Below are 13,480 nucleotides of genomic sequence, written 5' to 3' on the forward strand. Positions count from 1 at the left end.
TGCAAGTGTTTAACATATGGAAGGCTTTTTCTGCATTTGCACTTTGCTAATAAAATCTAAGTGTTAAAGAAATTGCTGAAGATGAGCTGTTAGAACCAGAATGATGGGGAAAAAAAGGTGAAGTAAGGTGGTTACATATTGAAGGGCACTGGAAAGAGAAACTGATGTCAAAGACAGGGAATGAAGTGTGGTTTTTGGACAACGGTTGATTGCAAAACTGTTAATTGGCATAGGAAGTTTAAGCACTTTCATGGGAACATACAGAACATTCTCAAAACCAGGTTTTGCTTATCCGTCAGGTACAGCATTAAGCATTTTGAGAAGATTCCATTAAGAAATTCAGTACCCAAGTTGGAATTCAGCTCAGTTACTTGAGCAAAGAAGGTTGACTATCTAGTTAAAGAAACTGAAAAAAATCTGTGTGAATCTTTACTGTATGTACTGTAGTTGACTCTTGGGTTTTATTAGACTATTTTTAGAATTAAACATTTGTTTCTTATGGCTGGTGGCTGATGAGCTGACAGTGACCTGGAACCAATTATGCTCTGCTCTTACAGGCGCAAGTTGTTTTACAAGGAAAGTCCAGAAGTATTATTATTCGGGAACTCCAGCGAACAAATCTTGATGTAAACCTTGCTGTAAATAATCTGTTGAGTCGTGATGATGAAGATGGAGATGATGGGGATGACACAGCAAGTGAATCATATCTTCCTGGAGGTTTGTATCCTGCAACTTTTGATAAGAAAATGCCAGTGTGTTCTGATTTTTCTGTATTTAAGCGCTGACAGCGTGCTCCGTGCTGTGCAAGGTATGCAGCGAAGACAGTTCTTGCTTATAGGAGCAAAATCTAAAGATGCACAAACCAAAAGATGTACGGGGATGTCGTGAGGGATTAGGTCAGGCACTGTAGAATAACTATTGACCCTATTTGTGGGTGGCATGAAGGTTTTTTTTTTTTGTTTGTTTGTATGCGTTTTTTTTTTGGTTTCTTTGAATCCCAGGCTTTGTAACATCAGTGTTACTTACATCTGTATTTTGCTGCTCAATGAGATGCTGAGACTGCTGTGTGGCTTGCTCATAAAAGCTAATTTTAAAACCTTCTAGCGACTTGCATGTTTTTCACTACTAACATAACTTCTTAAGATACAGCAGTTTTAGAACAAAAATAATACAGCTCTTTTTTTTAGTCAAAATACCTCAAGTGAGGGCAGAAGACCTTATAGTTGTTACAATTTGAAGATTTTATTCATCAAGTTCCCCTCATAAATGCTGGAGTATTGGGGCTATACCAGTAAAACACTGTAATTAAAATCCAGCTATTTTTTTAATATTGTCCATCCCATACAATTGCTTTTAATAAAACACTGAGTTGTCTTTTGCATTGGCTGAATAATTTTTTCTTGCTGAGTAACCATATTTGAAAACATAGCAGCCAAATTTAATGTCTTTGTTAGGTGCACTGCATGAAAAGATCACATCTAAACTCTGACTACATACTAGCTTTTCTTTCTGTATGTCAAAATGACCTTTTGATATTTTTCTAGTTAAGTGTTTTTTTTTCTGCTCATCTGGTTCACCAGGAAGGTTCATGGGCTTCCTCCATCCTTATCTTGTCAATCATATGATTAGACAAAGTTGTTTTTTTCTTTTTGTTCGTTTTTGGTTTTTTTGCTCTGAAGCAAAGGCTTTGTATTTAATTTTGCCTCTCTAGTTTTAGTTGCATTTCTCAAGCTGCTTTATTTTGCTGTAGAATCAAGAGTCATCTGGTGAAAGGAGTGAAAAACCTTTAACTGGACTCTTGGTTTTTAGCGATCAGCTTAATAGCATTAGACAGATGCCCTGGAGGAAGTGAATTCTCTGAAGTCTTTCCAAGTATTCAGAACAGGAGTTTTTACTTTAAGCATGCTCAAATGCATTCCTCCAGAACCAGTCTCCAGAAGATAAATCATTGTTAGTAATCATTTACTGTAGGAGTTCCTTTTAACCATACTAACCAGCTTTATACGGCATTAACTATTCTCTTAGTACTGCTTGAGATCATAAGGATCAGTTGATAGGGACTGACAGCCTGTGGCTGGTAACTTTTATTTGAAGGTGCCTGCATTACAGTCTGTGCATCTTTTGTATTTGAGATACATTAAAGTAATATGCAGAGTTTCACTGTCCTCATTAGCTGTCCAGGAAACCATTTTGTTCTTGGCTTAGTTTTTAAAGGTTCTCCCTTGTTTAGACTAGTCCTTCCTATAAGGATTTGCAACCTTCTAATGTTAGTATTTTTTTCCTTTTTTTCTTTTACCACATAGAGAAACTGGGATAACTTTCCCAGTTCTTGTGGGAAAAGATGTGGAAATGACAATTGAAATGAAACCTTGTTTTAACTCCAGTCTTCAAAGATGTAATTCACAATGTGTAGAGCATAGAATCGTAGAATTATGTAGGTTGGAGGAGACAGTGGTGTCTCTTGTTGTCTAAGATCGTCTGGTGTCTAAGATCATCAAGTAATGATCTCTGTCTGAGATCATCAAGTCCAACCTTTACCCCAGGACTGCCAAGTCCACCACTAAAACCGTGTCACTAAGGACATCTACATGGTTTTTAAACACTTTGAGGGACAGTGATTCCACATGCTATGCCTTCTCTGTTTGTCTTATTTCAGTTTTATGGGCAAAAATAAGTTCTTTGCACAGAAATTAATTTATTATCTAAACGTGATGAGAACAGTAGGAGAGTCAGTGTTGCCATGACTATTGTTGGTATGTTAAGTAGTACAAACTGCCCGTCCTTGCTTGTGTCACATAACCATGTAGGTTAATTTTCAGGAAAACCTGGTGGCCAGAGAAACGTGCCTATAGCTCTCTGGAAAAATACCAGCATCCTGAACTTCAGAACTATGTAGAACCTTTTTAAAGTCTTTTGCTCTAGAAACCTTGCACTTGTTTTGCTTTCATTTGTCACCTTGCTTCTGGATGCTCTTCTTTAACATCAAAATTCATTAAAGAAAACTGTAGATAACTGATGAAAGCTATATGCATTCAATTCTTAGGTTTTTATGATTCAGAAAGATAAAGAACTTCTACTTCTCTCCTTCTCCTCCCCTTTTATTTTTTTTTTTATTATTTCAAATTGTGCTTTAAAGTCTCTTGATTTTGTCCCTTCCAAGCACAAAAAAAAGCGAATTACCAGACTCTTTTTATCTCAGGACTTTTGAGACTCTTGCATTTTGAAGTATATGCTAATTTTTACTTTCTGCATGTCTGGTGCTTTGTGACCCTTAAATTTAGGGGTTGTTCCTCCAAGCCTTCCAAGACAGAGAAGCTTTTTGTTTGTTTGTTTTTAAAACCTTAAGAATAATTTACATATGGTTTAAAAAATAAATGAAAAAAAAAAAGCTAAAGTACTTTACAGCAACTGTGACCTTAATAAATTTTTTTTGAATGCAAACCAGGACACATTAGTAAGTCAGTTGTGATAATTACAGTGAGTATTATGAAGGTTGTTACCTGATTTTTGTTCGTTTAGAATAACAAGAAACTGGTCTGAGTCCTACCCAAATTCTTCCACGAGAAGAGCAGAACTTTACTTTTCTGTACAGACTGCCTTCAGTAAGAGTCTCTTAGATATTTATTGTTGGACTCTTACGTACTTTGACTTGTCTAGTCCTCTTTCTTTTATGATGGTTAGCAGAGGGGAATGTGGGTTCATTTGATGTAACAAGTACATAAAGAAAATAATCAAGGTAAAAACTACAAAGAAGATCATTTAGCATAGAAAAGACTTGAATTCTCTAGATTATTTTTCCAGCTCACATCAGATTGTATTAGAGGCTTCTTCTGAGCTTTATGTTCTGTTAATCTTCTATATAGAGATTTTGTAGAAGTTAAAATATTTTGTTGTTTGCATAGTTCAGATGTGTGCGTGTTTGCTCAGGAACTTCTGCATGATATAGTGGGTTCTTGCTAGTGAGACTTGTGGAACATGGGTTTGGCAACATGCAGGCTACTTTGGATTTTGGAATTGAGATGAGCTGTTTAAAAAGCTTTTTTTTATTCCTATAGAGAAGAGAGATGGGCTGGTGTTGCTGCAGTGCTTACTGTATTGACTTGCAGTGAAAGGAGATGAGAATGGGGCACAGCGTAGGATTAGCTCAGTGGCTTGCCTTTGGGGAAAACAATTAGGTGTGTGGTTTTTCTGTGGTTTTGTTGGTGTCTTTTGTGTTTTTTAGTTGTGGTTTTCTCTCTTTTTTGTTAAGATGAAGTTCAAGTTGGATAATGTTTTGAAGAAATATATCTTACTGAGAAATGAGTTGTGGAGTTCTGTTTGAGTTCGCTTTCCTAGGAAACAAATATACATGTTTCTTTGTCAGTTTTGCCAGTTTAATCCAAACTTGAAAGAGAAGGAGATGCTCAAGGCATTCAGTTCTTGGATAGTTCATAAAAATATGCAGCTGAGAAGAGGGTGGAGAACTTACAATTGCCCCATTATGGGAAAAGGTTTAGTGTGAGCTCAACTAGAGATTGGAATCAATCTAGGCAATGCCTTCAGTTATTGAATCCAGTGATAATGCTACACATGAAGCTGTTGAAAATAAAATTTTTTTGTATTTGAATTGCTGTTTACGTGCTACTAAACTTGGCTTTTTAATTGGGGCAGGGGTTGTGGGTTTTGTTGGGTTTGGTCTTTTTCCCCCTCTGCACTGGGTATCCTTTTGCTTCCAGTTTTCAGTGGTGTTTACTAGGAAATCATAGGTACTTCCTTACCTAAATAGGTTAGTCAGAGTTATTACGTCTAAATGCAAAGGGTGCCGACTGATTCTGGTCTAGCACAGATCAAGAGGTAAATGATGTCATCCCATGGGAATTTTCTGAAGAGCAGGAAAACAAAGTCATTGAGAATGTTTTGATCCCCCCCCCCCCCCCCCCCCCCCCCGATTCTTAAGCTGGATGTAGCCTTGCAGTATCTATGTTTTCGTAACACAAGAAAGATTTCAGTGATGTTGAAGGGGAGCATGGAGTGAATTTGGCTCCTATTCCTATTGGTTGTAGCAGCTTTTTTAGCATGTATGGAAAATGGAAGAAAGGGGATCTCTTGCAGAAATACTGGAAGAAAATTAAAATCTGATTTGAAGTTGAAATAAGAGAGAAGGAAGAGGCTTCATTTCCTCACTTGGCTTAATGCACATTTAGGAAAAAAAACCTCAACATGGTTTTGTTTCTTAATTCTGATGGCTCAAATTTTTACTTTTCTTTTGGAAACACAGCTGAACTCTAGATGCCTAACGTGGTGGAAGGGTGTGTGAATGTCACAAGTTAGTGCCTGTTTTCTGTCAAGAGGATTTCTGGCTTAGTTTACCTTCAAAAACCTCAACATACTGTCTTTTAATGAGGCTGCAGAGTTCTTTTCTGCACAGGCCACTCCATTCCTAAACAGAGATAAAAGTTTTTTGCAGTTCTTGGTTGCACAGTGATCAAAACCAAATGAGAATGAGTTGCTAGGCTGTGGAGAGGTTGGAGCTTACCTAGGAAGAGGTGGTCATGGTACATGTGGGAGGAGGGAAAAGAAGCAGCATGTGGATTTTGGGAGATACCACAGAGTCTCAGCTTTGTTTTCAGCTCTTAAAGTCTGGTACTTACAAGTTTACACATTAAGGTGAGGTGTACCGCTCTTTATCATTGTGGAAAGCCAGTGGAAAATAGATATAGTAGAGGCAGAATAAGGTCATTCTGAGTGATCTGAAGTGTTTTAGTAAGACAGAGCCTGTTTGCGAAATCCAGTGCTAGGGTTTCCAAGCAGTCTGTCAAGGATGACTGCTTAAAATGTACTGGATGAACCACCAAGTCCCAAATGGTATGCTTTTAGAAGAAGCACAGGCTGTACTTGAGTGGCTTACTTATTTAATGCAGAAAGCATTCGTGCAGGTCTTGCTTGCTTTGAAATCCACAGCACTCACTGATTACAGTGCAGTTTTTTTGGGGCAGCTGGTTGTAGTTGATAGGTATTACATTTCCTGGAGATGAGACTTCACAAATTTAAGGATGAATATTCTGATGTGGAGGGATGTGAAAGTCTCAACACTCTTTAATATTGGTAAGTGGAAGAGGTAAGTAAATTAATACTGGCAGTGTAGACTTCTGGCTCCTTTTCAATTTTTGGGTACCCACTCCTTTGTGTTTCACACACCCCCCCCACTACCCACCACTCCCATTCCAGACACTTAGAAAAAGACCCATAATAATCAGTTCTTACTGTGTCCTGGTTACAACTGTAACAGTTATTTTTCTCCTTTGTAGTAGCTAGTACAGTGCTGTGTTTTGGCTTTAGTCTGGGAATAACGCTGATAACACATCCATGTTTTAGTTGTTGCTCAATAGTGCTTACCCTAGTCAGGGACTTTTTCAAAACTCTTTCATGCTCTGTCAGTGAGGAGGGGCATGGGAAGCCAGGAGAAAGCAGAGACAGGACACCTGACCCAAACTAGCCAAAGGGGTATCCCGTACCACAACATGTCATGCCCAGTGTATAAACGGGGGGGGAGTTACCCAGAAAAACAGATCACTGCTTGAGACGGGCTGGATATCGGTTGACGGGTGGTGAGCAATTGTGTCGTACATCACTTGTGTTTATTGGGTTTTTTCTTTTTCCTTGTCTTTTTAGGTTTTATATTTTCTCTGCTTGTTATTTCCCTTATCATTATCATTATTATGATTAGTAGTAGTAGTATATTGTGCCTTAGTTATTGGACTATTCTTAACCCATGGAGTTTACATTCTTTTGATTTTCTTCCCCATCGCGCCCAGAGGGGGCAAAGGAAGAGTGGTATGAGCAAATAGCTGCATGGTGCTAAGTTACTGGCTGGGCTTAAACCATGAAATACTATTTAAGAATGCTTTTATTTAACTTCAGACCTTGATTTCTAGCCACTCTTGTTTTATGCTTACAGCGAGGTACAGGCTGAGAACTAGATGTGTTGAAATTACATGTGCTCCTTCTGTGTTTGTTGAAGGGACTCTGTATAGCATCATTTTAGCTTCACGAGTGCATTAAGCAGATAAGGCTGTCCTGTTGCCAGAAAGAGCTATCCTGTGATTCCCTTATATCTTAGTGAGGTTTATGTACCTGCATGGGTTAGCTGAAACCTAATTTGGGGAGCCTGAGCTTTTAGTCAGATTTGCTTGAAAGTCCAGGATGGGGCAGAACTGTTGCATTTGGCAGCAGTACGGTCTAGTCAGCATTGCTGTGTGTGGTGAGGCATCACCCTTGGGAATGTGGTGGACTACCCAGTCAAGTCAGTCTGAAGATTGCTTCCCACCTTACTTCTGTACCCTGTGAAGTATTGTTTGAAGCCAGGTGAATATGCCAGTTGTGGGTTTAGAAATTCCGCCTTGCCTGATTTGGTGTCTGCCACAGGGATGAAGGAGGGAAGCTGAGCTGTCCTTTCTTTAGCAGCAAGATGGTAGTCAGGTTTACTTGTCTTATAAGCCATATTGCTGAATTTCAGTAAATTATATGAATTTTTGGTAGCCTCTTCTGCGTGTGGATAGTAGCTGCAGTCTGGTAAATGGAAGGACATTGTTTTGTACTTTAAGGGTGATCAGTATTTCAGATAAACTGAACAAAGTTCTCTAACATAGAAGCTAGGGCAGTCACAGTAATGAAGTTCATCTTTCTTGTTTTGGTTGTGTTTCTGTTTTTAACTGCATGGTATTTAAAAATTGTGCTTTTTTTCCAGATAACTGTTGTTGTAACATAGCTCAATGTAAAGATTTGTACTGAAAGCTACAAGCTACTGACCTGTGTATTAAACTTTGTCATTCTGTTGAAGAAACGTTCTGTGAAGGAATGTAGTCTTTGACATCAAAGATGTGGCTTTGTGAAAGCCGGCTTTTATCATCAGTTCTGTCCTCCCTTAATTCTAGGTTATCTTTGGAGTCCTGCATTATGTGCATGAGTGTGTGTGCAGATGTATGTATGTGTGTATGTATGTATGTATCTTATCCTGGTGCCTTGTTCTTTCGAGTGACAGGCTAAAGTTTGAATTTCTGTGTTACAGAAAAATGTGTGTTGGGCAAGTCTTGTTTGGGAAATGTGGTTAGGTAAGTGACAGAGCAGTTCTTGTAGGGAAACTGGTTTTGTTCACTAGTCTGCCAAGCTTGATAGTAAATGTGGTTGCATAGGAGGCACATGAGTTTGCACTGGTGAATCTGAAGAGCAGAAATTCAATTAATAGGATTTTTTTGTTTTGATATTTGTTTAGTTGATGGTCTCTCTAGCTGTTGTTTTAAGTAGCTGATTATTCACTTAAGACCCTTGTCTCCTCTTATAGAGGATCTTATGTCTCTTCTGGATGCTGACATACATTCTGCTCACCCAAGTGTCATTATTGATGCTGATGCTATGTTTTCAGAAGATATTAGTTACTTTGGTTATCCATCCTTTCGGCGCTCATCACTTTCCAGGCTAGGCTCATCCAGAGGTAATTTTGCACCTTTTTTCTTTGTAATAAGTAGTTTGCTGTGGAAAAAGCTAGTGGTAGTACACACTGGTGGTGTAGATTCTGATGTAATGCGAAAGTAGACTGTGATATGTTGTCAAATATAGAGTAGACAAATAGACTGCTACTCATTATCGAAATTATTAATGAATTATGAGTATTAGCAGGTAAGTTCTGCAAGAACCTTGATAGTCATGTATTTTAAATCTGTGGCTCTTTGGTGTTGCAAGGTGTTACACAATTTTTGCATGTTAAGTTTAAAATAAACTGTAGTGTAAGTACCTACTAATACATAGATTGCATTACAAATCTTTAATTTGGCTTAAAAATGAGCAACGATGACATGCAGCATTCTTTTTTTTCTTTGTTTCTTTTGGGTTGCTCTTTGTTCACTGTTCTTCACATTTCCTTAATTGTTCCATGATAGAAATTACCTTTATGGAATGAGGAACTATAGCTACTTTAAAGGGAGAAAAACCCCTAAATTTTACTTTTTGGAAGCATTCTTATAGTTGGATAATGAGAACTATTGGCAGCTGATTAAAAAAAACCTCCTTGAGCAGTGTTAAGGCATTTTACTTTTTTTTCTTTTTCTTTTTCTTTTTTTTTAAAGCATATTACACCTAAAAGATTTATAACAGACCATGCAGCAATTTCCTGTCTTTTTGAAGCTGTTGCGCAAATGCGTAGAGTATTTCCAAACTGTTAATCCAACCTCTGCTGTAATTGTTCAGTACAGTTTTGTTGCCTTTCATAAGCATGTTTTAGTATATTAATTGCTAAACACTTAAGTTCCTGTTACAAAATTAATAGTCAGGGGTCAATGTGATGTTTGCTAGAAAATAATACAGTACTTTATGAAATAATTCGTGTACGACAAGCTGTTGTGTTTGGCTGATGTGAAAACTCCCATTTATCTACTACAGCAAAAGACCCAAGACGTGGTGTAATTTGTTGAAACAAAGATATAATAACGTGTTCATCTAATACATGTTATTCAGTTGATTTTTATGAGCATAAGTGAAGTACTTAATAGGTTTAAATGCATTATGTACATGTACGAATATTCAGCATCTGACATAACTCCTTCTAAATTCCTCCTTTTTTTTCCTTTCCTAAGGTTTTTCTATATAAGACGTTACCACGAATTTTCTAATACTTATTTTCCATGCATAGTTGACTCTTGGAAAGTTAGTTTGATTACCTGATTTTAAAAATTTATCTGCATGAGTGAACTGCAGAGTGTACTGGCTTTAGACAGTTTGTAGGCCAATTGGAGGGGAAGCATTTTGGTAAGGAACATTTTCCTACAAGGATCCTTTTTAAAACTTGTCTGACTCTTGAAAAGTTTTCATTTGATCTACTCAAAACAGACACACTTTAATTTATTAAATCCAGTCCTATGGAATATTGTTTTAAACAAAAGGGGTTGGATTATCAAACATTATATGAGAGCTTTTTTTTAATGCTTGCTTTCTTTAACCTTTTCAAACTACTGGGTTTTGTTTTTTTTTTTTTTTTTTAAGTTATGAAACTCTAATAAATGCTCTTTTTTGGTTTGCATAAAGGTCTCTAGCAGACTATATAGACTTAGACTTTTTTGTTGTTGTTATTACGTTGATAAAACAGTGCTACAAACCTATGTATTGTACTATAAAACTTTAAATTGCAGTGTTAAATGTATTTGGCCTCTTATGATGTAAGTGAAAATGCTTTAGCATTTTTTTATACTGCACAAAACTGTAAGAGTTCATTTCTAATTTATTTTTATGTTCAGTAATTCTAAAGTACATACACTTGAAAGGGTTAATGTATTGAATGTTGCATGTCAGGACTTTATTTTTAATCTGTGTGAGTAGATTTAACTGCTGTTAGTTGCATCCTGAAGGGTCTTTACTAGAGAGTGGCTTACTTTTATCCCACTGGTGTGACCCAATTGCATACCAGTTCTCCTTCTTCCCTTAGAGAGAGACTCTGAGCTGTTGCGTGAACGTGAGTCCGTTTTACGTTTGCGTGAACGAAGGTGGCTTGATGGAGCCTCATTTGATAATGAAAGAGGCTCTACAAGTAAGGAAGGGGAACCAAACCTGGACAAGAAGAATACACCCGTTCAAAGTCCTGTTTCCTTGGGAGAAGACTTGCAGTGGTGGCCAGATAAGGTACTGAATTTTTTAAATTGTTTTATTTGCATGCTTTGCATTTCCTTTTTGAATATCCATGTTTATGTGAGATAATGTAATAAGGCAGATTCTTTATTATGCACTTAGGAAAATGATAAATAACTTATAAGCTGTGCTTCTGTTAATAGTGTTTGTTTTCTTCTCCATGTGTTTCAAAGGCACTGCTGTCGATCATAAGGTCTGAGGTTTTTATTTTTTTTCTTCCTGTTTTTACTTAGGTTGTCAAAGCATTTAATAGGCAGTAGGACACTCGTGAAACAATCTAAGCTATTCTTCATCAAGGAATCATCTTTTTTTTTTATTAGCATTATTATTCCCAGAGATACTTTCTGTTTGAGTGGATTAGGCTTTTAAGTAGCAATAGTGTAAGGTGACATTTATTTGCAGTGTTTTGAGTTGTCCAGTGATTTAAATGAGTATTGTTTGCTTCTTCAGAATCCCTTTGGTTTTTATTGGCTGGTTTTCTTTGTAACCCTGATTCCATTTTCAAGGCAAGAAGTAACTCCCATGTGAGATACCAGAATAATAGGAACACCAGCTATATGTTGCTAACTGGGTATCTATAGTAATTTTTTTATAAATTACCTAAATGCTTGAGGAAATGACTTTAAAAAACAAAGCATGACAAACCCAAACCAACCAACCAACCAAACCAAAAAACTTCTGAGGAATGGAAGTGCTAACCTATGTTTATTAGACCAAATTTGATGGACTTGGGGTGTCTTTCTAGTGTTCCCATTTCTGTCTGTCCACAGTATCTCTGAGATTGCTGTTTTGAAATGTCATGCTTCCTTTTTCTGCTGCTGTTTTTTCCTTTCAGACTAAGTATAGATAAAGAAGCTTGAAGAGGGGGGGTTTCTTTAGGGGCTTATTTCTGTTTCCAGCAGCTCACGTTTAGGTCCTGTCATCTTCATTTTGGTGATACCTAAAGAGAATGTTTGTCTCAGAGTTGTTCTCCCAACCAGACCTTTTAGGTCTAAAGTATTAATTCATATTTTTTTCAGCCAGTAATGGTGAACCTCTGTCAGTGAAAATTGGCAGCTTTTGTCCAGCTTGCTTTATCATGATGGTAGAAGGGCATGGTCAACTAGCTTGTGTAGAGGGAGATTTCAGGGGGCTTAGCATAAAAGAATAAATGTAGGTTATATTTGAAGTACTAACTTAGCTTTTTGTTTTCCACTGCTTTGTTTTGGTAACACCAGTTATTATGGTTTTATTTTTGTTTTGTTGTGGATTTGGTTTTTTTTTTTCCTACTTCAGGAATGTTTTCCCTGTTAACCCCATTCTTTCCTCTAGCCCTGAAACATACTTATGAAATTAGTGGGGGTTCCCCCCCCCCCCCCGGGTGAGGTGTTTGTTACTTGCAAACTCAACAGATTCTGCCCGAGGACAGCTATTGCTGTCTTTTATTGGGCATTTTTTATGGAATTAACTTCTTGTGATACTAATTGCATGCTTGTTCAATTTAAATATATTGAACTTCTTCCAAGATACCAATGCATATGCGTTGATACAAAGCCTAGCTTCCAGTTAAATAAAGGTGTCTTCCTGGAAAGGCCTTTCAACTTCATCCAAAAGTAGTTAAACTTTTCATCCTTCAGTCCATCAGCTGAACATGCAAAATAAATTGTCTGGCTTTTTTCTTGCTATAGCCTCACTCTGAAGGTTTTTCCAACAGAAATTCTTCAAGGTGAATCCTGAGGGAGATGATTTCTGTGAGAGGCCAGTTCAGATGTTTCTTCCTATTTGAAAATTGGAAAGGAGATCTTGAAATGTTAATGGAAAAGACAGTGAGCTAGGGAAGGGATTAAAGTACCTGAGGAATTACTGCAAAATAAGCAGTCTTGTTTGCAAATATTTATCCTTTATTTTTCATCATTTTAATGTCAGCATTTGAAGCAGAACTGTAGTACTGCACGATGAGGGTGGTTAACTTGTGTTTATGGGAGCTCCTGTAGCACTTAGATCACAACTGCTAACATTTTCATGGAAGGGAGGGAAAAATTTGGAACAGCTGGTCTCTTTGGTGTTGAGCTTGAGGTATAAAACTGTGTGGTTATAAAAAGTTGTGAAACACATTAGCAAGATTAAATGTCATAACGGTACTGTCTTGGAGCAAAAATTAATTGCTTTCCTTGGAGCATTAGGCCAGATATCTTCTGAAAATTCAGTTATTCGGATGAAGTAGAGATGCATCTTACTAGACTACAATAGGTTCTGATGGCAGTTCTTCCCCAGAATATACAATATTTATGTGATAGCAAGTATTAATCATGACACACATTAGCATTTGTGCTGCTTCTGTGTTGTGTGGGTAGATGCCCTCCAGAGCAAAGTAAGTCTCTTACGACTTACTTAATTCTAGATCCTGTTATCAGGGTATAAAAAAGACTTGCTTGTGATTGTTCTGTTATTCCCTGCTGCCTTCTTTTTCTTCTTTCCCAAAGTATTGGCAAACATTTTGAGCTGTTGGTAAGGGATGTACTGAATCCCATGTTATTCAAGGACAGGTACCTTTTGAAAAGTGCACTTTTGGACATGAATAAAGTAAAAAAAAGTAGTGTGAAGTCACATTTATGGAACTAAAATATTTCCACTTGTAAACTTCTAGAGCTGAAAGGAAAGCCCCTTTATTTAGGGACAGATAAATATACTGGGTAGTGTGGTTTGTTTTTTTTAATGGTCTGGTAGGGGTCAGTTTTCCCTCATATGGTGGAATTGCTTAAATGTGGTACGTTGTAATCTGGGAGGCCGCTAAAGATGGGAAATAACTGCACAGAAGATGAGTTATCATGTGCCTGTCTTTCAGATT

At 37.3% G+C, this 13,480-nt stretch overlaps 1 protein-coding gene across 1 annotated transcript in view; it reads left to right on the plus strand.

The window, feature by feature from the left end:
• UBR5 (ubiquitin protein ligase E3 component n-recognin 5) overlaps nt 1–13,480 on the plus strand; it is an 86,628-nt gene that overhangs the window by 23,617 nt on the left and 49,531 nt on the right. Inside the window, exons 7-9 of the mRNA XM_061447993.1 lie at nt 558–717; nt 8,321–8,470; nt 10,436–10,647. Coding sequence (XP_061303977.1) covers nt 558–717; nt 8,321–8,470; nt 10,436–10,647 — 522 coding nt within the window. The remainder of the gene's footprint in view (nt 1–557; nt 718–8,320; nt 8,471–10,435; nt 10,648–13,480) is intronic.

Source organism: Pezoporus flaviventris, unplaced genomic scaffold (assembly GCF_033815535.1).
Source record: "Pezoporus flaviventris isolate CSIRO_AGI_PZ_B2104156 unplaced genomic scaffold, CSIRO_AGI_Pfla_v1 ptg000007l, whole genome shotgun sequence".
Lineage (NCBI taxonomy): Eukaryota > Metazoa > Chordata > Aves > Psittaciformes > Psittacidae > Pezoporus > Pezoporus flaviventris.